Source organism: Adiantum capillus-veneris, chromosome 8, assembly GCF_014529385.1.
Source record: "Adiantum capillus-veneris isolate H3 chromosome 8, ASM1452938v2, whole genome shotgun sequence".
Lineage (NCBI taxonomy): Eukaryota > Viridiplantae > Streptophyta > Polypodiopsida > Polypodiales > Pteridaceae > Adiantum > Adiantum capillus-veneris.
This window is the reverse complement of record NC_140938.1, coordinates 13574914-13600270: the sequence shown is the minus strand read 5'-3', so window position 1 is coordinate 13600270 and position 25357 is coordinate 13574914. Positions and strand designations below refer to the sequence as shown.

The 25357-nt window shown below is 41.7% G+C and overlaps 1 protein-coding gene across 1 annotated transcript; it reads left to right on the top strand.

The window, feature by feature from the left end:
- Positions 1 to 11950: 11950 nt before the first annotated feature.
- LOC147451695 (uncharacterized) lies at positions 11951 to 24153 on the top strand. Its single transcript, XM_086517583.1, has 4 exons — positions 11951 to 12213; positions 23477 to 23595; positions 23703 to 23815; positions 23892 to 24153. Exons 1-4 carry the CDS (start codon positions 12096 to 12098, stop codon positions 24070 to 24072), a joined length of 531 nt encoding a protein of 176 aa, XP_086373709.1. The 5' UTR covers positions 11951 to 12095; the 3' UTR covers positions 24073 to 24153.
- The last annotated feature ends 1204 nt before the right edge of the window (positions 24154 to 25357 follow it).

Here is a 25357-nt window from a genome sequence, read left to right as displayed (position 1 = left end):
CCCTGAACACTGATCATTAATTAGATAAGTCACAATACTTAATACTATATATATAAATAAATTATTTAAACTCTTTAGCAAGGTCATGGAGTTTCACTCTAGCCTTCAATCATTTCAAGAACCTCAAGAAACATTTGGTTTGAAATATAAAAGTGAAGGGTAAGTCAGAAGTCATTTGGTTTGAAATGTAAAAGTGAAAGGTAAGTAGAAAGTACTATGAAGGGTTAGTAGCAAGTACTTTGATGGTAGAAAATGAAAAGACTTAATTTTGATTTCTCATTTTGTCAAAAAGTCACAATACTTAGTATTATATATATATATAAGTTATTTAAACTCTTTAGCAAGGTCATGGAGTTTCCCCAATAAGCACACAGACGTGAACGAGCTGTTGGTCTACAGGAACTGACGTGCTACTTATTGATTCGTCAAATCGAGTGTTCAACCTTGGAGCACGTCCGTCTCTGTTTAGGTGATGCTGCGTCTCTAACACTTAAGCGTCCTCAATTTGCCTCGAAAATTGTGCTAATCCGTCGTGCAAAGTGTGCGTAGATCCGCTCGAGGAGTTCCCATTTCCACAGAAAACCTCTTCTTATCGGGTATCTTTTGCGCCTCTCAGAGCCCAAATCCATGCATAAACGGATGCGCACAGGCCTCCTCAATCTCATCGTCTCTATATGGGCTCCTCTACCCTATATATAATTGACCTTAAAATTTTCAAGGAAAGAGAGAGCATCCATGTGTCACTCTCTCCTTCATTTCAAGAACCTCAAGAAACATTTGGTTTGAAATATAAAAGTGAAGGGTAAGTCCTAAGTCATTTGGTTTGAAATGTAGAAGTGAAAGGTAAGTAGCAAGTACTCTGAAGGGTAAGTAGCAAGTACTCACTCTGATGGTTGAAAATGAAAAGACATAATTTTGACTTCTCATTTTTGAAAAAAAGTCACAATACTTAGTACTATATATATATTTAAATTATTTAAACTCTTTAGCAAGGTCATGGAGTTTCACTCTAGCCTTCAATTTTGAAAGGTGATTACTTTTGTTTTTGTAAAGGGTGGCTCTACTTAGTAGCTTGAGAAAATAACGAGCAACGAGCTGTGCTACGCATCGATAAGTTGGTCCGTCTCAAATGTGTGTGTGTGTGTGTGTGTGTGTGTGTGTGTGAGAGAGAGAGAGAGAGAGAGAGAGAGAGAGATGCCGCACATCGCAAGTCTGAAACAAAGAGATCAGGTTTCATTTTCTACGGCACCGTCGTGTTTGTCGCAGGTCAGAGAGAGAGAGAGAGAGAGAGAGAGCACATCGCAAGTCTGAAACAAAGAGATCAGGTTTCATTTTCTACGGCACCGCCGTGTTTGTCGCAGGTCTGAGAGAGAGAGAGAGAGAGAGAGAGAGAGAGAGAGAGAGAGAGAGAGAGAGAGAGAGAGAGAGAGAGAGAGAGAGAGAGAGAGAGAGGGCCAATCCCATTCAGTCCTACTGAGGAGTGTGTGTGTCTATTTCTGTTCAAAAGAGAGAGAGAGAGAGAGAGAGAGAGAGTGCCATTGATTGGCCTTGGTGCTTGACAGAGAATGCCCCCCCCCCCCCCCCCAAAAAAAAAAAAAAACTCAATTGCCTCTGCTACTACAGTGCTCACGGCAATGGTCGTGCAAGGCGGGTCTTTCATTCTGTGTTTGGGAAAAATGTGTCTCAGCTTAATATCATGTCGTTTTCAATTTTAAAATGCCGGTTAAGGACAAGGGGAAAAGGAGAAATTCCGTCCCAAAATAGAGAAAAATTGTGTAAAAACCTACAAAATAAACCTAATTTTCTAAATTTTCTCTTGGAAAATTTAAGGGAAGCAATTTTGTATGTTTAAAGAAATGATCTTTCCAGAACACTGTTGTGATTGCATTGGAGGATGATCATTGCCAATCTAGGGTATTGGCCTTGCTCTTGGAGTTATCAATCCTTTGCTCATTTGGATCCTCCTTGGTGTTGCATACCTAATGTGGGCCCTTTGCCTCGCCCTAGAAATGATGATTACGATCTCTTATTGTAGGGCTTCCACCATGCATTTGCCTCCATTCTAGGACTGCCTCCATGCCATTTTGCTTACATTTAGAGCCTGGTCACTTTGGATTGACTAAATAGCCTTCCAGTTTTGTTTGCAAGTCAAGAAAACAGGTGGCTTCGAAGATAAATGCTTGATTTGACTGAGTGATGAGACAGATCTTGAGCAAGTTCGTGCTAACCGAGAGGGAAGCCCTTTTTTAAACAAAGTGAAACTTTTTCCACTGTCACGCGCATTGCCAGAGACGCAATAGCTCCTCAAATTTCTGCTACAACTTGACCTTAACTCCATCTACGTTCCGCACTAGAGAGAAGTCAAAACTTTGCAACAATCAAAAAACGCACCCAACATTGGCTTAAAGTTTCTTAAACTAGGGGTTTTACCGTAGTGTTTTTTAGAACAAAGGATTGAAGAGTATTAATAAGAGTTTGATCCATCATGTGAAGTATTGTTTAAAAATAAATAGATTACTTTCACTTCTAAAGAGTCCTTTTATTTAAAGACTCCACAAAAATTCATTTTATTGAATTATTAAATTGATTTATTATTCTCTAAGCTTATTAAATCTATATTTTTTAATGAAAGCATTAATATGTGCTTTGGTTTTAGCTTTTAGTGTGTTTTTTCTATTATTGCTTCTATTTTATTTCCTTTTCATTTTATTTTGTTTTCAAGGAATAATGTGTAATGTGTATCTTTTACCTTTCAACCATGTGAAAGGCTATGCCCATTCTGAGGCTCTTAACTATCACGATTAGATAGGTAGAGAGAGAAGAGCCAGCTCATGAGCGGGCAAAAACTAGGCTCACTGGTACACACGACCAGGCTCTTTGCCTCTCACATGCTTCATTTCAATACTACAAAAACTAGACATGCAGCCTGAGAGAGAGAGAGAGAGAGAGAGAGAGAGAGAGAGAGAGAGAGAGAGAGAGAGAGAGAGAGAGAGAGAATGTTTTTCTTCCTACTAACGTGGTTTGAAACCCGTTAATTTTGAGAACGACTAATCTCGACTCTCAGCTATTAAGTTTAGGGAAACCTTATCCAATCCAAAAATTGTTGGCAACAAGTTGTCATGTTGCATAGTAAGTTAGAAGAGGAAGAGAGAGAGAGAGAGAGAGAGAGAGAGAATAAGAAGAAGAAGAAGAAGAAGATCACAAGAGACCTAAAAATTTTAGCCGATGAACGTTGATTCTTGAACTCAAGGGCTTGCATGCTCACATACTTATACAAGGAGAGGGGGACATAACTTTTAGTATCATAGAAACAATCACAGTAACCTCAAAGGTTAACGAGAGAGAGAGAGAGAGAGAGAGAGAGAGAGAGAGAGAGAGAGAGAGAGAGAGATTATCCTTAAAAGTCAGATTGACTAATGTGACCGAGTACAACATGTAACATGCTTGAAGACTATGGATATAAGGGTGGCCACTGACAAGTTGAATCCATGAGGTGGCTAGGAGAGAAAGGTATGTAGGCCATGGTATGGGCAAAAATGTGGGTAAAGCAAGTTTGATGTGACAAAAGCTAAGCACTCATGTAGGGTATATTGATCGTACTCTCAAATTGTTAAGGGATTAATTTGTGTAAAAGAAGAGACTCCCCTCCATGTAGTGCCTCAATGATTCGTGTCACATTTAAGGGAGTGGGAGCTAAGCCAAATGGCTGCTATGGTATAAAATATGGGTAAGGGCAAGCATGTGAAGGATTGAATACATTCTGCTCTCTCAAAGAAGAACATGCATGTGTGTGTGTGTGTGTGTGTATTTTGCATCACACCCTTTCTTTTAGCATGATGTCCAAAACTCTTACAAAGAGAAACGATTGAGTGAACTTTTCTGCTTTCATTGCCATCACATTTTAAGGTGCCAATGGTGCCAAATGTACAATATGCGCCTTATATTACTAACTTTCTTATGGTCAATTACAAGAGACCTCAATATCCATGCGATGAGTCTTGGTAGATGCAAGTGTACATGCTAGCTAGATTGAGTGCAATCCAACCTGTAATTTACCCACATATAGAGACAAATTTGCTATAGCCATGCAATCACCCCTAGGTCACACACCCATCATAAATACTTCCTTTGAGAAGAAAATGACACACTGCTCACCAAATTAGTTGTGCATACCAATGGCAAAGTTTCTTCTACTACTATGTGGTGTAATGTTGGCATGTTGGGTCATGGCTGGTACATGCATCCTAAGAGCCAACAAACAGCAGTTGATGCTTTAGTTGACTGTGATGCCCCAAATGGAAAAGTTTAGTTCTACTACTATGTGGTGTAATGTTGGCATGTTGGGTCATGGCTGGTACATGCATCCTAAGAGCCAACAAACAGCAGTTGATGATTTAGTTGACTGTGATGCCCCAAATGCAAGACCAAAGCTACACGAGAGAAGCATGGGAGAGTTGCTATCATGACCAATGCCTTGCTTGGTAAGGATGGTGAGAGGGGATGCTAAGAGGGGATGCTAGTTCATCTAAAGAGTTCGTCGTTCAATGCAAACACTATATCCAAAGAAGGATACCAGCTCTCTATTACTCTATTTAGAGGGCCACTACCACTCACTAGGGTCCATATCAATTGTGTGAGGGAGACATCTCTAGCCTAATCCCAAAATGGTTTCCTCCTTAGAGAGAAACATAGGATGTTAAGACAAGACATCATGCGAAGGGATCCCATTACTTAATTCATTCCCAAGAGACCTAAATTTGACCTAATAATTCTTGAACTTACACACACACACACACATATAGATAAAGAGAAAGAGGGGGGGGGGGGGGGGGGGGGGGGCACACTTTCCATGATTAGGAGGAGTATGTTGGAGCTTGGCATGATCAACTAGAAGGAGATTTGTCCTTGGTCAATCCACAAGAATGTGGAGAGTAACTATACTTCATTATTTGTTCGATCTTACACTCAAAAAGGTAGACATAGTGTTGATCCAAAAGATAGACTTGTGCTTGGTTGATGTGAATGTGGAGGGCACTTAGACCTTGTGTGTTATCATACATTGTCATCTAGAAAGTAGTTATAGTGGTGGTTGATGCACAAGTGTATTAAAGAGCTATAAAAGCTCACATGAGAATCATAGACATTTGCCCACATTTGCCCTCCCTATGAAGGGAAGGAGAACATTGCTTCAATTGACGCACATGTAGCCGCGGCAACGCGCGGGTCACATACTAGTTTGATTTTATGGTGAACGAGATGTGAATCCCCTTTGATTTGATATAAGCTTGGAGAAAGCTTCTAAGCTAGTTGTTGCTTTCAAAAAACTTTAGCTCCATTTCGATCCCCATTTTCTTTTGTGGGGCAAAACTCACAATTGTGAATGATTGTATTAGGATTCCATCAAGAAATGTATCCACCTCAAGCTCATGTCGAGCCTTGAGGGACAAATAGTTACCTCAGAGCCTAATCAGTCGTACCAAGTATCGAACAATTATCGAACCTTACACAGGACAGTTTGATTGGATGGCAGTTTGATTGGATGGCAATTCGCCCTAATCTAGTCATCTGAGTTTTGCCCTTTTCCTACCACAAACATTATCTCATTACTTTCATGTACTCCATATCCTTGGTTGGAGCTTGTTACAGAAATGGCTATCATGTGCCAGCCACATCTACAGAATCTTCATTACCGACTTTGTTGATAGAACTTCACGTTTTTTCTTTTAACAATTTTGGTTTAAGCCGAGATTTGTTTTCTAACTTTGTTGTAACTAGTACAGGTATATATCTTGTTTTCATACTCAATTTCTTCAACATGAGGCCTACATTTTTTGCAATCACATATGTAATCTTATGACACAAGAGTTTTGGCTTTTGAATTATGTCAACAATTAGACGCTAGCTTGAAAATGGAAATTCTTAGATTTTATCTTGCGCGTGTTCCATTTGAGGGGTCTATTTTCAAATAAGGGAAGCAATTACTCTTTTTTCTTTATTATACATGTATTATTTGATAAGATAGCCACTTAGAAATTGTCAAGTCATCTATTGTATTAAATGACTAGACATGGTATCCTTGTACACTCCCAAGGAGTGTTGAAGGAGAAAAAATATGTTAGGCATAGAAGGAACAATGCCCTAGATTACTAGCCAACTTCCTATCCATCTACCAGAGGAATCCCAAACCTCGAGCGAGAAATTTCAAGCAGTCCCTAAACCGAGCAAGATAGGGCAGGGTATACTATAGAAAAACTCAAACCAAACAAAAAATTTAGATGATTTCAAGGACAACAACAGAATGAAAGATAAGATCCCACCTCTTTTAAATGATAAGTCCACCATAGATTTTTGTGTTGAGAGACATCCTTGAATATGGGCTTGGTAGAATGTTTCCTTTCTGGGCTAGAACTGTTGGAGCCATTAAGTCACATTAATCTATGGATGCTATGTTCCTCTCCTTGGACCAATACTAATGACTGTTGAGACTCTATTGACACCATGATTCCGATGGATATCAATCTCCTACTCCTACCTCTTTCCATGTAGAACCTCATATAGGTTGCTAGCAATTTGAGTGTTTGATCACTGGAAGTTATGAAACCATGATTCGCATGGATATCAATCCCTACTCCTACCTCTTTCCATGTAGAACCTCGTATGGTTTGTTAGAAATTTGGGTGCTTATACATTAAGCACCAAGTATGACACAGTAGTTCATGCAATAGCATGGCTTAAATATGTTCCAATTCCATTGCTTTCATAAAAGGGGGATGAAAAAATATTACTTGGTCCCTCAACCCTCACCTAATTAGAGTTAAACTATGAGCCATCGGCCGTCAGGGGTGTGTTGCTAAAGCTGGTGAATGTGAGACAAAGGAGATGAGGGAGCTGGTGGGGATGGGGGGGGGTTTATTGGCAGTGCTTTGATACAAGAGTCACCAAGGTTGATAGAGTTTGAGAGATATAGTGAGGATAACTTTATGCTCCCGCATGTTTATGCATGCTTACTACCTCCCCCCTTCTTCAAATCTCTCTTGGATGGAGTCTTTTGCATGTGCAAATCCCAAGCAACAAACGAGCAATGCTAAAAAGAAAACCTTATCCCATCAGAAATTAAGATTCAAATTTGAAGGTGGGAAAACCTACAAAGTTTTAAGAAATTTAGAGTAAAAACCTTCATATACAATCAATGTAAATTTTTGGTGTGCAGATTCCGAGCTCTGTTCGAGTCCGTCGACTTGTACAAGGAGCTGTTGAACACACCTCTCAAAACCTTGCGGCATGACTGTCATTGTACCCTTTGTTGGCTTGCTAGTGCTCATCTCAGTAGTCTCTACTTGCTATTCATGAACTTTACTAGTGTTGCCAACACAATTGGCTGGTAGTACTCCTTCGCTAGTTGTGTCTCCTCAGTGTTCGTGAAAATTCATTTTACCAAACATACAAAATTCCCTTTCTTGAATTTTCTTAGAAGAAATTTTAGAAAATTAGGTTTATTTTTCATGGTTTTTCCATTAATTTTCTCTATTTTGGGGCAAAATTTCTCCTTTTCTCCTTGCCTTCAATCGGCATTTTTGAAATTGAAAACGGCACAATAGTAAGCTGAGACACAATTTTCTTGAACCTGTCTCCTACGTGCCGATTGGTATGATGTAGCTCTTTGTGACAGGACTGTAGTACATGCCAACAGATTCAACAGTCTCGATACAAGTGAGCTGGGGAAAAACTTTATGAGTCCCTGTTTACTGCAGGGTTGCACACAATGAAGGACCTTATACGGTGCCAGGCATGTATATCAAGGTCGTGTAGTAATTGCAAACATAGAAGACCATGCGTCGATGCAGCCAATTTGCAATGAATCTTCAATTTTCTGTAGCGAATTAGATGCTCGTCAATGGGAGGGAGGCTACAGAGAGATTGAACTTGATTATTATTGTGCTCTCTCTCTCTCTCTCATCACCCGCCTCCGTCCTTCTCCTTGCAAATACTCTCTCTAGGATCTGCGTCGACGCGGATGGTTAGAGAGTGATTGGAATTGATTATTTCTTGAACCTCTCTTGGAATAGTTTCCCATGACCTTACAGGTTATCTTCTTCTTCTTCTCCCTCTTTCTCTCTCTCTCTCTCTCTCTCTCTCTATCCATTTGTGCAGGCATGGATGACAAGAGCCTTTAGTATTGTTGCCTTGTGTTGTTTATAATCTTCCCGTTTTGAATAGCATGTCTTGAGTTTAGAACTCCTGGGATAGATCTTTGATGTCACTTGAGATTTTTTGGAGCACATTAAAACCTCTCTCTCTCTCTCTCTCTCTCTCTCTCTCTCTGTGTGTGTGTGTGTGTGTGTGTGTGTGTGTGTGTGTGTGTGGTAGCGATATATGCTCCTCTTTTTCTTCTTTATCGTACATTTGTTGCAGCTTAAAACAAACTACGTATCGATCTCGATATTACGATTAAACCTATCAAGGAAGCCAAGTTTATATTGAGGTACTTAGAAGGATTTGTAACAAAAAAAGAACCCAATTAACTGAAGATCCCATGAAATTACAATTAATATGTTTTATGTTCAATTGGAGAATTTTCACTACAATCTACGTTATGGAAACAATGGTGCTCTCTCTCTCTCTCTAGAAAATATTAGCATACAAGTTTGATAATTTCGATTTGTTGTCTTTGTAGATTGGTTAAAAAAGTATTAATATTGTGCATCTATTAAGGAGAAAACTATATGTATTGTAAGAAAATAAGTCTTTCATGATTACTGGGCCCGTCGGCCATGTGTAGTGTGGGTAGGATGTCCTTGGAGTGTGGGTAGGGTACCCTTGTATGAAGACCACATGAAAGGGACCATCGATGAATGTAATGTGCCTATACATTCAGTGCAGATGAGGGGAGAGGGGATGACAAATTGTCAAGTAAATCAAGAACCAAAGTACTTGGCAATGGGGCACTATAAATGTCACCATTAAAAACTAGAAATATTGAATTAAAAAAAGAGTGCGAATGAAAGAGAGCAAGATTTGATAAAGAGAGATTTAGCCTAAGACTGAAGATAATATTATAAAAAGTTGCATTAGTTTTGTCCACCTTGATCTTTTGGGATTTGAGGAAGAAATGTTTAATTGATATCCCCTTTTGGATGTGCTGGATCCCCCTATTTTTTGCTTCGTTTTATTCAATTCGGATGGTTTTAAAAATGGTGATTTGGTTGCAGTGCGTCAATAGACAACAGGTTATAAAACTTTAGCTAATGATGAAACTGAGAACTTTGAGGATACATACATTATAAACATCTTAAATATATATAACATGTTTATAGATAGATGCAAACTTTTGCTCGGATTTGTCTTTGCTCGAAAAAACTCGCTCAGTGTATGGTAAGACTCCATCTACCACTACCAATCTCACATGAAAGAGTCATCGTGGAATGCAATCACTACTTTCTTTGACACCATATTGTCTCTTCTTTGTCAATGCCCTCTTCCCTATCATCACATGTGTACCCCTTAGCTTGCTACTGCATATGTCCTCTTCTCTACTTTCCCTCATCCCCTTTGTCCTCACTCGTCCCTTCGTTTAGCATAGCTCATCAACAACTCTGCATATTTTGTGGTCAGCCCTCACTAAGCTCTCACTTCATTGCAAATGCTCACTCCTCAATGCACATATCAACACCTACACTCACACACTCTTAGCTCATGGTTGCCTTCTAGATATACATGCAAGGGAATTCTCTGTGTGTGTGTGCATGTGCGCACATGCACACCCACGGGACACCCACCCAACGCGCGCGCGCGCACACACACACACACACACATAGGGTAGTCACTTTTCAAAATGTGTATCATATCATGTGGGTGAGTCAAAGAAGATTATGCTATGCCAAAAATGGGATGATGGTTTTCAAAAGACACCCATAGTGTAAATATTGCTTATTTATAGCAATATTATTAATAATGCCTTTAATGGACTTGATATATATATCTACCTCCAACCTTCCTTATGCTTTCTCCCTCAAAGGAACTATTTAAAAGTCCCCCTTACCTGGCCCTTGTGCAGATTGTTTCCTATGATTTCTCTTTTGATTGCAAAGAAAGCTAGCTTTGCAAATGAGTTCGGCTAGCTTCAAACCTCCAAAGTTTTGATTTGTATTTGAATGCTCTTGATGAGGAGGCATGTTTTCCCACTCAACTTTATTCACTGTATAATGGGCTACTCTCCCTTTATCTTTAGGATTGCAATGTGCTTAGCACAATTCTAGACTCTTTTTTCACTCCTTGTCGACCGTTGTATAAAGGTAGGAATCAATAAAAAGTATGCATACTATCTGTGTTTTGGTCAAGGGTTCCCGGTTCCTTCTTCTTCCCTAGGCTAGTGAAAGGTGAATCTATTATAGAGGGGTGGAATCGGAGCTTCCAAACCAGTGCTTTTGCTATTACATTGGACTTGATATTACTGTCATAAAGGAACCGGGAACCCTTGACCTATTACTTACAATATACTTGAGAGGGATCAACTAAGATGGTAGACAATTGCAAGTAATATCAAGGACAAAAATAACCTCCTTAGCCCTATATAATATGCATCCCTATAGACCTCAATCATTGTGGATCTCCAAACTAGCACCCTTGTCAAGTTTACAACCCATTTACAACTACCCTATAAGGATCAATGAGGCCCCACACACTCCCCCAAGTTGTCACACCAGATATTGAAGACTTGCTCATACATATAGGCCCTCCTCCTTTACTACTACTATTTGGCACTAGATTGGAACCTAAGAAGACATATAAAAGTTTCCTTTCAATGTTTTGGAAAGAAACGTGATACTCTTATAAGACTTGTTAAAAAGCTTCTTATGGTAAAAATAAGTAGCATCCAAAATTCCTCACTACTTGGTCATGGTAAGATTCAAGAGTCAGTGTACTACGGTAAGATTCAAGAGTCAGTGTACTGCCCCATTTTACAATAAAAAAGGCAAATTCTACAATTCAATCCCGCTTTAGGGCTATAGCGAATCTTCTAGATCACTAAACTATTTCTCCAACAACTTTAATGGTTTGGTGATCAAATCTATGGTTGAAACACTATACTCAGCCAATGCCTTGCCATTAGACTAGTGCTCACGACTTGATACTGTAAGGGCAACTATAGAATATGAAGTAAACATCGAGTTTTGTCATTTGTATTGTTCACACATCCACAAGATGTCCACACACCAAGTGTAGCTCACATTAAGATTACAATACGATCACATCCTTTTGGTGTACACCATGATCACAATAGTGCACAACTGCGATGCAACGGTGTAAATGAACGCCGTTCACGCCTTTTGACATGGACCATTTGATCCCCCTTGTGAAGGTCCGGGTCAATTACCTCCCCCTCCTCCCCTCGTCACTATATGGCACAGCTCTAGCCACTTTTGACATGGACCATTTGATCCCCTTTGTGAAGGTCCGGGTCAATTACCTCCCCCTCCTCCCCTCGTCACTATATGGCACAGCTCTAGCCAGGGGGGATCTAAGGCCCAGATTTGGCAGCGCGAGCGGCTTTAATTTCGGCCGTCGGATCATGTAGTGAACTGGGGGTGAACTAGGGGTGAACTCCGGTCAAAAATGGCGCCCCAAGTTCACTCCTAGTTCACCCGCCTCGTGGGGTGTGGGTCGAACCTGGGACGTCTCAGTTGCCACACGAATGCCCTACCACCACGCTAGCGCGCGTCACTGTCCATGTTGGCATGGCACATGATCATATCCTAGTTTATGCGCCCCTAGCTCACCCCCAGTTCACCTACCCCTAGCTTACCCGCCCCTAGTTGACCGTTAGTTCACCCCCAGTTCACCCACCCCTAGTTCACCCCTAGTTCACTGTGTGATCCGACAGCGAAGATTAAAGCCGCCTTGCCCCCCAAATTTGAGCCCTAGATCCCCTCTGACCCGGAGCCGTGCCATAAGTGACGGGGAGCCGTGCCATAGGTGACGAGGCCCTCCTCCCAACAAAACACGTGCCCTGCTTGAATTTCGCAAAATGCAAATGATATGGGCAGGTGCAACGCAAATTGGTTTTGTCAAACTTTGTCGTTGAACAGTTTTCTTGAATGAAGGGTGAAGCTCGTAACAAGCCTTCTCAGCAGCAGCAGGAGCAGCAGCTGCCAGGTGAAGAGAAAGTCAAATTGTCTTGCGTCAAGTACATTGATGCTCTCTGGTTTTGCTACTGTAAGTGGTCTCGTCTTCCTTATAGCCTTAATCATGTTCTTTCTATCTGGGATTTCTGCAGTGGGGCAGTAAGGATCCTTAGATCAAAGTTCAAACCCACGCTGCCCACGTTGGCTTGCTTGTTCTTGTTATGCTACTAATCTTGCATTTCACTTTCATGTGTGGCAATTCGTCAGCCAACGTGTATCACGAGTAACCAGGCAAACCTTCCACCGTTGGGACTTGAATATCTGTGCATGGTTAAGAAGAATTAAAGGTTTCATTTCTTTTTCTCCCTTTGCTTTTGTCTTGTAGTAAGCAAGGTACGTGTAATTGCTGCCTTGTCTTTCTCCGAAGCTGCAAGAGTGGTAAAACTTAAGGATGACTGTCGTTATGTGAAAATAGGTGAGGAAAAATGTGCCACATTCATCAGACTTTTAATTTAGATCATTTATTGGGAGATGTATTGCATCTTCTAAGCGTCGCTCTTGCTCTATGACCTCCATCAACCATGCTCTGCTCTTCTCTGCAATCCCTGTGCTGCCCTTAAGCTGCGTCTCCCACACTAGTCTACCAGATCGTCTCCACAATACCAAACAAGCTGTCATCCATAAGAACACTTGAAGGGATCAGAAGTGTCTGGTTCAACTCCCGCTACCCCTCCTCAATGACAAGAATCTCTGTTGCATGAGGGAGGAGCCTGCCAAACTAGGGGTGGATCCACCTCTGGACCCCAAGAAATCACCGAGAGTGTTAAAGTTTATAGCATCTCAAGTGAATAGCCCAATGGCTTTTGGTATTTATTTGACTTATTTGTCAAAAATTGGGTAGGGCAATTTGCTAAGGTGAGTATATATGCACACTTAGCCCCATTGTATAATAATCAATTCATTACCAAGGTTGGTCGGTTTAGAAGTCTCTCTTTCTCTCTCTCTCTCTCTCTCTCTCTCTCTCTCTCTCTCTCTCTCTCTCTCTCTCTCGCATCTCTCCTTGGTCCATCGTCAACTTTGACATGGTATTAGAGCTTCGTGCTTGAAGACCTTGGAGGCGACCTACATGCGTTGAGAAGAGCGGTCTCTGGTGGCGTTTCCTTCATTGCTTCATCGTACGCTTTAAAAGGCAGCTGGTGGAGGCGTCCTTGTCACCCCCCCCCCCCGCACAAAGTGATGACATGGCATGACCATCTGATAGAGAAATGGCCAAGTGGACAAGAGAAACTGAACAGACTAACTTGAAGAACTTATGAAGCACCAGGCGTGGGGCCCGAAACCCTAAAAGACAGAAGCTTGAACCCTGAAATGGATTTTCGTAAAATGTGTTGACATGTTGACGAGGCAGATCGTACGATGCTGACGTGGCACGGCCGTATAGAATTTCTGTGATTTGCACTGCAGGTGCCACGTGGCAGGCTGTACGGATTTTCGCAATTACGTTGGCTGCTTTTGGGAATCTCCAACGCTAGCTTTTGGGTGAAAGTGTTTTTGAGACTCTGCTTTTGGGCATCCTATGTACTGTTTATAAGAGCCCTTGAGGCCTTACTGTGCAGAGCATGTAGACGCAGAGTCTGAGAGCAGTGTACTTTGCAATGATTAATGATAAAGAAATACCGAAAGGGGTGCCAGACTTTGGGGCCAATACCTCTGGGCATAGAACTACGCCCGGCCGTGTCAATTCTCTCTCTCTCTCTCTCTCTATTAAAATTCAATGATTTTGAAGTTTCTATTCGTGTGTTGCTATTGATTTCTCGCTCGGAGTGTCCAAGCTTGTTACAGTGGTATTAGAGCTCAAAAAGATTCTTTTTCTATGGAGGATCCGATCCTTTTTACAGCACACGCAGGTTTTATTTGAAGAATCTTCGTGTCCCGACCCGAGACTTATGGAGGATCCGATCCTTTTGTAGCACACGCAGGTTTTTGTGAGAGAATCTTCGTGCCTCGACCCCAGACTTATTAGCCACTCCCACCCTTACTTCATCACGCATTGGGCGCGCTCCTGTCTTCATCGCTCTGTCCTACAGGGAATAATCCATAAAGAACCCAAGATTACACATCAGTTTTTGCGGAGAATCTAATAGAGATAACACCTCTCGGTGGGCAGGCAAAGAAAAGTTGAAATCTGGTGCGGAAATCTGAAGAAAAGAATGAAGATTTGGACAAATTCTTGGCGGAAAAGTTTGTTAGAGCGGAGTATAAACGTCAACTGCAGGTTGATACATGAAAGATTTATCAAGTACTCCAGAGACCTGAGATTTGCGAAATACCTGAAGAATTACCCGATTGATGAGATTTACTTGAGATGGCCAGTTGCTGAAAGGACAAGTGCCGTGGTCGATTATAGGGCAAGGAAGGACATCTTGAAGAATGAGAATGGCAAAGAGATTGTACTTGATGTAAAACTGAAAGGTGAGTTTGTCCCACTTGATAAAATCCAAATTTTTCTTTGTTTATTCGATTTGCTTGAAAGAACTAAATGATGATTAAAGGTCGAATATGTCAGACCTCAAAAAAAGAACTACAAGATTTTCAGCAAGCTCAAGCTGACTATTTCTCTGAGGGCTTACCATACGAGTTGCCTCCTTCAGTCCTGAAGATCACATGATTGATTTAATTCTCGGTAGTACATCAGCGAATCGGCCACCTTACAGCGATAGCCGAGCCCAAAATGAAGAAATAATGAACCAGAACAGATTTCCCCATTCCGAGGATTGATGATAAACTCGACAGACTTAAGGGTTCTACTTGCTTTAGCCAAATTGATGTGAAGAGTGGTTATCATCAGATCCAAATTGCTCTTGGAGACGTCTACAAGACAACCTTTATGAAGACTTTTGAGTTTGTATGAATATTTGGTGATGTCCATTTGGCCATACGAATGCTCCGACTACATTCAACCGCATGATGGATATGATTTTTAGAGAGTACCGATTGTTTGTGGGCACTTTCTTTGATGACATTATCGTCGTCTCCACGAATGAAGCAAAACACAGACACCACTTGTTGTAGGTTGTCCAGGCATTGCGAAACCATAAATTGGTCATAAATGCGAAAAAGAGCGAGTTTTTTTCTTGTCTGAGATAAATTTCTTGGGACACATCGTCTCAGTAGAAGGGGTAAAGATGGACCCGGCCAAAATTGAGACTATTCGTGATTGGCCTGATTTGAAGAACGTTCATGAAGTTCGAAGCTTTTTGGGCGTGTCCCTCAATCCTTGAATTTGAGGAAATATTGCTTTGCTTCCTTCTTATTGCCAAACGGAAATTGAACCCCCTCTCCCTCCCTCTCTTCAGTAGAAAAAGCAAGGCGATCTGTGTGTGTGTGTGTGTGTGTGCCGCCCCTCTCCTTCCCCTATTTCCGCTGGCTGCCAGGAGCAATAAAAAGCACTGACAAGGACCACAAGGAGGGCAACGACACCTATAAGGAGATGCTGCTGCAGATTTTAGCCATGAAGCTGACGTCGTTGGAGATGCCCATGGTTGCCTCGGGTGTACGAGATGACTCCAAGACCCAATAGGCAAGTTCCATCGCGAAGAAGTGCCCAAGGAGCGTGTTTTCCATTGTGACAAGTTGCTGTTTTTCTCTGTTTTCAGCCCACAAACGTCATAGACGGGGCTGATTTGCGACAAGGAACCCAAGAGCACGCCTCTTCTGTGTGTAGGATTGGAAGAGAGGATTCTCTGCGATGAGAACTCTTTTGGGGTTGGTTTTTCGAGAACCGAGTTGCGTTCCAAGTGTCGAGACCTTGTAGGTAATGTTTTCCATGTTTTGATCTCTGAGTATTTGTTTGGAGGTGTACTTCCTCTTCGCGAGGGAGTAAGAGCAGAGAAAGGCATAAGCCTCTGTAGGAGAAAAGCGCTCTGATGAAGTAGAGCCAGATCAGCCCGTTTTATACCCTGAGTTTGGGAGTAGATCCACGGATCTGAGAGTGGTAGACTCTCAAGTTGGGATCCAAGAGTTGAAATTCCTAAGCGAGGACTTTGCGTACAGGAAAGAAAGTTATTCTGCAAGAAGCTGATTCTGGGAACAGAGTTGGAAAAGAGTTGCAAGGATGCCATGCCGTGAGTCTGGAAGGTGAGATCCATAGGCGAGAGAACCTTGGTTCTCGAGGATTTAAATTAAGGAACGGAAGTTCCTTGGAATAGGGTCTTGCCCTAGGAATAGGAAGCTGAGGCTTCCAGGAACCATCGAGTCTTATTCTAGAACGAACGTGGTAATACGTTTGGTTCAAGTGCTTGTATAGACTTCTCCTCTATAATAAAGATACTATTGGGGGGGAGGGGGGGGGGGGGGGGGGGGGGGGGTGTCGATCTTCTCACCTCTCTCTTTGTCTCTCTATATATCATCTGGCTTCAGTATTAAATGATAAATTCCATTTATCCGAGTATATTTTATATTGTTATGCGCTCCTGTTTGTGACAGTGGTATTAGAGCATGGTCTTCTCTCTTTCTATGTAAAGCAAGACGACTCTGGGAAGATACGGGAAGAAGCCATGACAAGCCAAGAGAGAAGTAAGCAGGTGGAACCTTAAGTCCTGCAGGAAAAGCTCGTAGAGTTGGGCTTTTTTTTTTCTCTCTGGAGGAAGTTGACAAGACTTGGGATTCTTTGAGAAGGCGACAAGAGCATGACGCTCAAGAACCTAGAAAATCTGAGGAGTAGAAAGCTCGACATCATTCAAAACCTAGAAATGAGCGAAATTCACTTGTTGAAATTCATAAAAATCTGAAATAGTTTTCTCTATCATCCACAATTTTACCTCTCTCCTCTTTCAAAGTATTCATGAACATCCAATTTAGAACCATAGCCAAGAAATCCCAACATTTCGGGAAGGATATAAAGGTCTCTAGACCTCAGAACACTCTAGTCAAGTTTGATACTTTTGACGGGAGAGGAGATGTCTCGAAAGCTACCACTTTCGTTCGACAGTTTGAAGTTGCCTTTGCAAACGGTAATTTCTTAGAAGCATCTAAGATGATGCATGTGACCAAGCATCACAAGGCGATTGCGAGTACTTGGTGGTATACCAAAGCTCTGCAAGGAATTGAAAAACGGCTTGGATTCAATTTAAGGCTGATTTGTTCGAGAATTTTTTTTCCTCTACACCTTGAGGAAGGTATCAAAGAAGATTGGGATCGGTTTGCCGAATCGGAGCACGAGCGAGTCACCAATTATGTGGACATGTGTTGGTTCACTATCGCAAAGGTGGCTTCATTCTTGACCCTCTCTTAAGGAAGAAAAGATGAAGAAGTTTATTAAAGGACTTTACCCAAACTTCCTAGACGAATCCGCAAGATACTTTGTAGAAGATGGTGGAGTCAGCTATGCAAGCTGAAAGTATATACTTCAGTATATAAAGAATCTAATCCCCATAGTGGAAAGGGAACCATTGAACACAAAAACATTAAGTTCTTTTTGTTCTCTCTCCTCGAAGGATACGTTGCTATCCGGAGAAAGTATTGGAGTGCAGGAATTCAATTCAACTCTTGAGATTTTGAACACAAGACCCTCAAACTTTAAGTGAGAGGGCAGATCTTTGATCAAAGTTACATCTTTGAGGAATTATAAAGTGCGTTTTCTTTTTCGCACAAGGTATGCATATGTATGTTTATGAGAGTAAGATCAAGTTGACATGCTTTCGGTGATGAACTGGTTTTCTAAACCATGTGGAAGGTCACTACTTGATTTGGTATCCAGTAGTTCAACACATTACCTGCCACTACAGGTAGGAAATTACAAAAGAACCATTCCGCGATTTCAAGCAAAGAAAGGCTTTTAATAAGCTTGAGTACCTTATGAACCAACACCCCTTACCTGGTAAGGAAAGATATGGTAGTGCTTTTTGCACAAATAAATGAACATTCTCTTTATGAGGGAAGGAGCAAGAGCCGGCAACGACCGGTGCTTGTAGAATTCCAGATTTGAAATCCTTGTTTACTTGATGAGCGGGTTTGCTATGGGACCAAGTCAAGGGATCATTTGGTTGAGCGTGTTCGCTCTAAGAATCTACAGAAGGGAAGGAAATTTCCGAGTTCACCGATGCTCTAATAGAGCATGAGTATTATGTACACTTTTGGGTACATGGACCTTGTTGTCAAGGTGAGTCGACTACCATTTGAATTTTTTTTGCTAACCAGAATGAGACGAGTCAACTTTCTTTTCAGGAAGTGAGATCGCATTTGAGATACCTCACTCGAGCTTTTGCCCGCAATGATATTCAGACACGAGAATCTCTATTTCTAATGTGTTTGGTTGCTCCGAGTTTCTCTACAGAGAAGGGGTATTCTGGTCAAATACCATTGGCATACTGCCAGTATGAGCATGAACTTTTATGTTCGTGAGCGAATGATCGACCAACCGTTCCAAGATGGAAAGAAAGACCTTAACCACTTACGGGAAATCATCCCTAAGAATCAATGCGGGTTCGCTCTATTGTGAACCGAGTTTGAACATATATTCAGAAAATGCTATGGCTAGAATCTTATCTGCCTAAGATTGTCATTGATGCTTGCAAGGTGAAACATTTTTGACGACCTCTGCAAGGAAGAGACGCTAATGGGCGTCAGAAAAACAGTGCCGGTTGTAATGATTTGTAGGAGAAAAAGACGGAAAGAGGTGCCACTGTGCACCAAGGGATCTTCGGATCGGACCAAATCGGCCTACCTTGAGTAAGCCAAGGAACAAAAACTTTCTACTAGTGAGATGGCAGACTCTATTTGCCAAAGGAAGCCATGCTCACACGAGATAAATGCTCTATGATTTGGATATGCCCTATGCGGGAGGATCCAAGAGGTTTAACATTCTCAGGACTAACGAGGCAGGATTACTCGCAAGGACAAATACCTAGATCAATTTCTAAGAGGATTATTCTTCGCGAGGTTAAGAAGGCGGAATTGAGTTGACAGATTCTCAGATAAGGGAACTTCCAATCTGTTGGAAAGACGCGAATGACGAGTTGCCTACGTAACTCGTAAGATTGATGATTGGTGAAGGATATCCTCGAGGCACTAGAAGAAGGACATGAATTTCTCCTAATGGAGTTAAGTACCCCATCTACTTTTGAACTGGTAAGGTAAGTATTGAATTATTCAACTTTTGTTTAATTTAATTTTTAAGTTCTCTTTTGAGAAAAGACCAACTCAACTCACCATTGAGCAAGATCTAGAATTTTTCCGGTTTCTCCTTGTGCAGTTCAGTTGAACCTCTACAGTTGAGGACAAATGTTTATAAGTGAGAGCTATGTTGCTAAATTGGCTTTATCTGACAGAAAAATAATTCTAATTATTGGATTTATAAGTGAGGTTTTTTTCGCTTGGAACACCAAGAAAAGTATTGCTGAATGAATTATTGGAATTTTAAGTGAGAGGGTTTTTCTCACTGGAGACATCCGAGTACAGATATTTCTAGTGCATCATTTAAAGTAACGACGGGAGCACTGTGAACCGGAATATTTGTAAGGCCACCAGGAACGGGTACTTTTGATGCGTCACATTGGATAGGTGACAGGGAGCATTGGGAATAAGTATTTGACCATCCGGGAATTGACATCTTTGATGCGTCATAGGATGGGTGACATAGAGCATCGCAAAGGATATGGTCCCGTAAGTTTATGTAAGGTGCAACGGAATGAATGATGAACTTTGCTCAAGATGAGTGTTCCGAACTGTGCTCAAGGTTCCTTTTACTTAGGGAAGGGGGAGCCTTCCGTTCTTTAATGAGAGAGTGCAATAATGGACACAAACAAAGTGAATGGACACTGTGCGTGTAGGTGCATGAGACTGAGAGATAGAGAAGAGAATACGACACTTGAAAGTTGTCAAACCTCCTCGAAGGGCTCCACTCTCGATGGCGAGAGTGGTCTATGCTATTGATTGCACAATCTGGTACAAGATGCTGATGCAAATCTAATGGGCTATGTCGAGGTCGACGGCGTGGATGACGAGGATGACACTATGGCTGAAAACTGAATGCTTCGAATTGGAATCGCTAATCTTGCTGTCTTCAAGTGCTGGTTCTGTCCCTAAAAACGCTAGCTTGCTGGCATTGAAAAACGCTGGTACTGATGTGTGCCGAAACGCTGTTCAAGGCCTGCAATGGCTGTATGCAGTTGGCTGAAAACGCTGTGAGCAGCTGGCTGAGATCGCTGAATTCGCTGTTCTTATGCTGCTACAAACGCTGATTGGCTGGATTCAAAAACGCTGGCTAGGCTGCTTGAAAAGCGCCAACTGCTGTGGTACAAAAACGCTAAAAGCTGGCTGCTATAAACGCTGCCTTGAAGGCTTAGAAAACGCTGAAATGCAGGCTCTGAAACGCTGTACCAATGGCTGGAAATCGCTGAAGTCTTAGGCTGAAAACGCTGGCCTTCTGAGCCTGCTAAGCAATGCTCCTGTTGCCTCCTCTGTCAGAAAGTGCTAGCTTTGGTTTGCTTTTATATTATCTTAGCAAAATTGCCCTACCTAGTTCCCAACAAAAGTCACTTAATAAATAAGTGAAAAATTTCAAAAATAGGGAAAATAGGTTCAATGCACTGGAAAATTGTTGTGTGCAACCGGAGGATATTCATCTAATCTAAGTGCTTGGGCATGCACGGTCTGCGAACAGACTCACAAAAGTGCCATATCACTTCCTATTCTAGACTGACTTGACTGAACTGAACCCTGGTCATGCTGTAGCTAGTCCACGGACACATAGGGTTGGATGTGTCATGTGACAGTTTAGTATGAAAGGACTAGGTGATGGGTATTCCTGATGCATCACAAGGTATCGGAAAGGGAATATTCCATAGTCGAGAGGAAATTCCAAACTATGTTAGAATTGTGCACAAGGATGAGCAAGCACTTGAATGAAGATGGGTTTAGAGGAACCTTTGAGGAAAAACAACAGCTTTCCAAGAAAGCAGATGCTTTCCCGCAAGGAAGTCTATGTCTGCATTGCATCTGTGCATGCGGTTGCATCCATGGACGCCTGGGAAGTGTGGTGCAAGCATTGTTTCCAACTAATAAGGCTTTACTGAGTTTTAAATAGGTTCAAATCATTTTTTAGAAGTTGCCGACCACCCACTTAATAAGTGGGCAGCCATCTGATAAAAAAAGCAGCACAAACCTAGGGCGCCCCCTCTCCCTCCCTCTCTTTAGTAGAAAAAGCAAGGCAATCTCTCTCTCTCTCTCTCTCTCTCTCTCTCTCTCTCTCTCTCTGGCGCCCCTCTCCCTTCCCTATTCCTGCCAGCAAGGTGGCCTCTATTCCCGCTGGCTGCTAGGAGCAATAAAAGCCACACTCTCTCACTCACAGGGACCAGAAGGAGGCCAGCGATAGCTATAAGGAGATGCTGCTGCAGATTTTAGCCATGAAGTTGACGTCGTCGGAGATGCCCATGGCTGCCCCGAGTGTACGAGATGACGCCAAGACTCAGTAGGCAAGTTCCATCGTGAAGAAGTGCCTACGGAGCGTGCTTTCCATGACGACAAGTTTCTGTTTTTCTTTGTTTTCAGCCCACAAACGTCGTAGACGGATTTACGAGAAGGAACCCGATAGCACACCTCTCCTGTGTGTAGGATTGGAAGAGAGGATTCTTTGCGATGAGAACTCTTCCAAGGAAGTTGGTTTTCGAGAACAGAGTTGCGTCCCGAGTGTCGAGACCTTACAGGTAACGTTTTCCATGTTTTGATCTCAGATTATTTGTTTGCAGGTGTACTTCCTCTTGGCGAGGGAGTTGGAGCAAAGGGAGGCATAAGCCTCTGTAGAAGAAAAGCGCTCTGAGGAACTAGAGCCAGATCAGCCCCAAGGTTTCGTACCCTGAGTTTGGGAGTAGATCCACGGATCCGAGAGTGGTAGACTTGCAAATTGGGATCCAGGAGGTGAAATTCCCAAGAGAGGACTTCACGTCCAAGAAAGCAGAGTTATTCTGCAAGAAGAGGACTTTGGGAGCAGAGTCGGAGAAGAGTTGCAGGGATGCCATGCCGTGAGTCTAGAAGGTGACATCTAGAGGCGAGAACCTTGGTATTCGAGGATTCAGAATAAGGAACGGAAGTTCCTTGGAATAGGGTCTTGCTCTAGGAGCAGGAAGCTGAGGCTTCCAGGAACCATCGAGTCTTATTCTAGAACGAATGTGGTAATACGTTTGGTTCAAGTGCTTGTATAGACTTCTCCTCTGTAATATAGATACTATTACGGCGGGGGGGGGGGGGGGGGGAGGGGGGACCAACCCATCTTCTGGTCCTGCGTCCATCTTCTCACTCTCTCTCTTTTTCTCTTTATTTCTCTCTCTATATCATCTGGCTTCAATATTAAATGATAAATTCCATTTATCCGAGTATATTTTATATTGTTATGTGCTCCCGTTTGTGACATGCCTTCTGTAGTCACTCCAAAGGAATGGGCCATGTGAGGTCTTGGCTTCGGAGTTTGACCATCCTTGTCCTGAGTGCTTTGAAATCCACACAAAACGGAAATGAGTTTGGTTTCTTACGAACAAAGAGAATTGGTAATCCAAAAGAGCGTACCTTGGGAGGACGAAGCCTCCTAAACAAGAAGTCACTTGGTTTTGGCTTCTCTTTATCTGGTGGAGAGAAAATTTTACCTACGTGTTCCGCGTCATGCAATTGGTCAAAGACAATGTCCATAGGTAGATGGGGATGGTGTGTAGGGGAATGATGATCCTGGGAAAGTACTGAATTGACCTTGGCAAATCCTGCACTATACTTGTCAGGAATACCCAAGTTCCTTGATGTGGGGTTGACATAGATAACCGCCGCTTGGGCTCCTCAATGGAGCTCTCTGTTTTCTTGGACGTGAGAGATGAGAGGCTAGACTCCTAAATATTACGTTTTCCACATAACATCTAAAACCATGGGTTGGCATTTTGAAATGAAACGCTTCGAAACGATGAAACACACGAAACGTTTCATGTTACACTAATAGGCTGTGCAATGGAAGTAGAAGTGGATTCAAGAAATGCCTTGATAAACCTTGCATTGGTGGGTATGAATGGTTTAAGAACCTTTTAGTATCTAAGGAGAACAAACTCAAAGATTATGCAAGGGGAGAGCCACAAAAGGTCACAAAGGGAACCTGTTGCAGACCTCAGAGAGTAAAATCAAAATCGTTTTAGATCGTTTTGGAGTGTTGTTAAGAATTGTGCTTGGGTTCACATATAAGGCAGTTGGAAAATATGATAGCTATTTGGCTTTCCAAACATTTTCATAAAAGCATCCATCTGTTCTTTTCCAATATCATGTGCAGGAGCTTCCTGGAGGACTCATGGTTTTGTATTTGTTGTGTGTGTTGCTATTTGCAGCACCTTTTTATCAAGCGAAGGAGTATTACAGAGAGGGAACTTTTGATAACTGTCGAAGCAAATGGGGGGAGCTTTTTGATTGTTTTCATTTGAAGACATTACCAGAGGCAAAGTTGCAGGTTTCTCTTGAGGAGATTCCACGCACCATTTATATTTCATTGAAGATCCTTAGGACTTTGATTTGAGCGAGTCTTATTAATAACATGCCCTTATATGCTCTGTGTAGGAAATCCTGCAATCACGGGAGAGCGAAAAGATGAATGAACATATTTGGCAGTTCTATAGTAAAAAAGAGGCCTCTGCAGCATGGAAAAAGATGTTTGGGCATTTGGATAAAAAGTGATGTGTAATATTTTGAGGATGATAGTGGGGCAAATGAGAATTCCCCACCAGTCGGTCGGTCGATTTTGTTCAGGCCGCAGAAACAGGAAGCTCTTGACAGTGGGGTCTGGGACCAAAAAAGTTTGTTTGGTAGCCTAGGCCCTTATATTAAGGAAATGTTTTGGGTCATTCTCGTCGAGAAAGAGGAACCAGTATGCAAGCCCTTTTGGTATTGTGCCATGTTCAGCTCATCTTACGAAGTGTTGATTATTTGATACTGATGTGTCTATTTGTGATACATTTATTAGATACCGATGTGCTATTATGGGTAAATGGCTCTCCATTAAGTATCTAAATCTTGTCTACACTTGACATAAGCCAAATTAGGATGGCTTAAATTCTACCAAGTTGGCATCTTAGGCAAATAATTAAACAAAAGGAGTAAATCATTTCATCTGTAGTGAGTGATTATTAATGTTTTGCTTGACTTCAAGTTCTTGTTATAATATTTGTAAGGAATTACAATTGCCTATTGTAGGTCGATATGAAGCTACATGATGATAGCATACGTTTCAATTAACGATCTTAAACTAATGTTTGATAGTTTGCTTTGTCCCGTGTTGGAAATGGCCATGTACTTGGATTGTACTATTAGGTGAGTTTTTATTACTACAAATGAAGTTTGGAGACATAAGAAAGACTGTTACCTATTTTGAAAGGTCACAAAGGGGTATCCTCTCCCCTTGTTTGTGGTCTCCAGCAACCTTCCTTTCATACAGCTCTTTGTGTGTGTGTGTGGTGTTTGGGGGGGTATATGGCAACACAATGTTATGAGGAGATTAAAACACATGAACAAATGATTCCAGCAGAGTGGTTAAATACCATACACAAGGAATGCTTTCCATAGTATATCACTAGCACCATGCATTGAAGAGCCATGTTAGGCTTATGATACTGACAATAGATAAGAGAAAGGGGGAAGAAAGAGAGAGAGAGAGAGAGAGAGAGAGAGAGAGACAGAGAGAGGGGGAGGGAGGGAGAAAAGGTATCTCAATGCTACCATGCTTTAAAAAATTAACAAGCAACAAAGTGCTCCTTTTGATTAACATTCATTACTTTCTCCTTGAAGAGGTATCTATGATCAGTGTTTATTAGTTTCTTTGTACAATACTCTATTTCCTTACCTTGTTTTCATAGGCTGAACATAAAATAAAATTATTTGTGGCTATCAAACAAGCATATAGGCCAAGATGACAAAAAAAATCACCCCTCGTGTACATGCAATGTTTTTTTCAATGAAGCCCTCGAATCTCACTTTTATGACTATCAATAGCCTAAAAAGTTTCATGGAAGTATTTAACATTGTGATAACGTGCCATTGATTCGATACCAAATTGAATTGACATCATCATTTCATAACGTGTGCAATACTTAATGGGTTGAGTCTAGTGTTGTACTCATTGTATTAATGAATACAACACTAATCTTGAATGTGAAGGTAAAAGGTTGTTTTTTATGTAGCCAAAAAGATTCAAAATTTATTGCAAACAATTTTTTTTT

Coding starts and splice junctions, on each gene's coding strand:
- LOC147451695 (XM_086517583.1), top strand. CDS start 12,096: ATGAAGGGTGAAGCTCGTAACAAGCCTTCTCAGCAGCAGCAGGAGCAG. Junction 23,596..23,702: donor TACCAGAGGCAAAGTTGCAG/GTTTCTCTTGAG, acceptor TGCTCTGTGTAG/GAAATCCTGCAATCACGGGA. Junction 23,816..23,891: donor TTTGGGCATTTGGATAAAAA/GTGATGTGTAAT, acceptor GATTTTGTTCAG/GCCGCAGAAACAGGAAGCTC.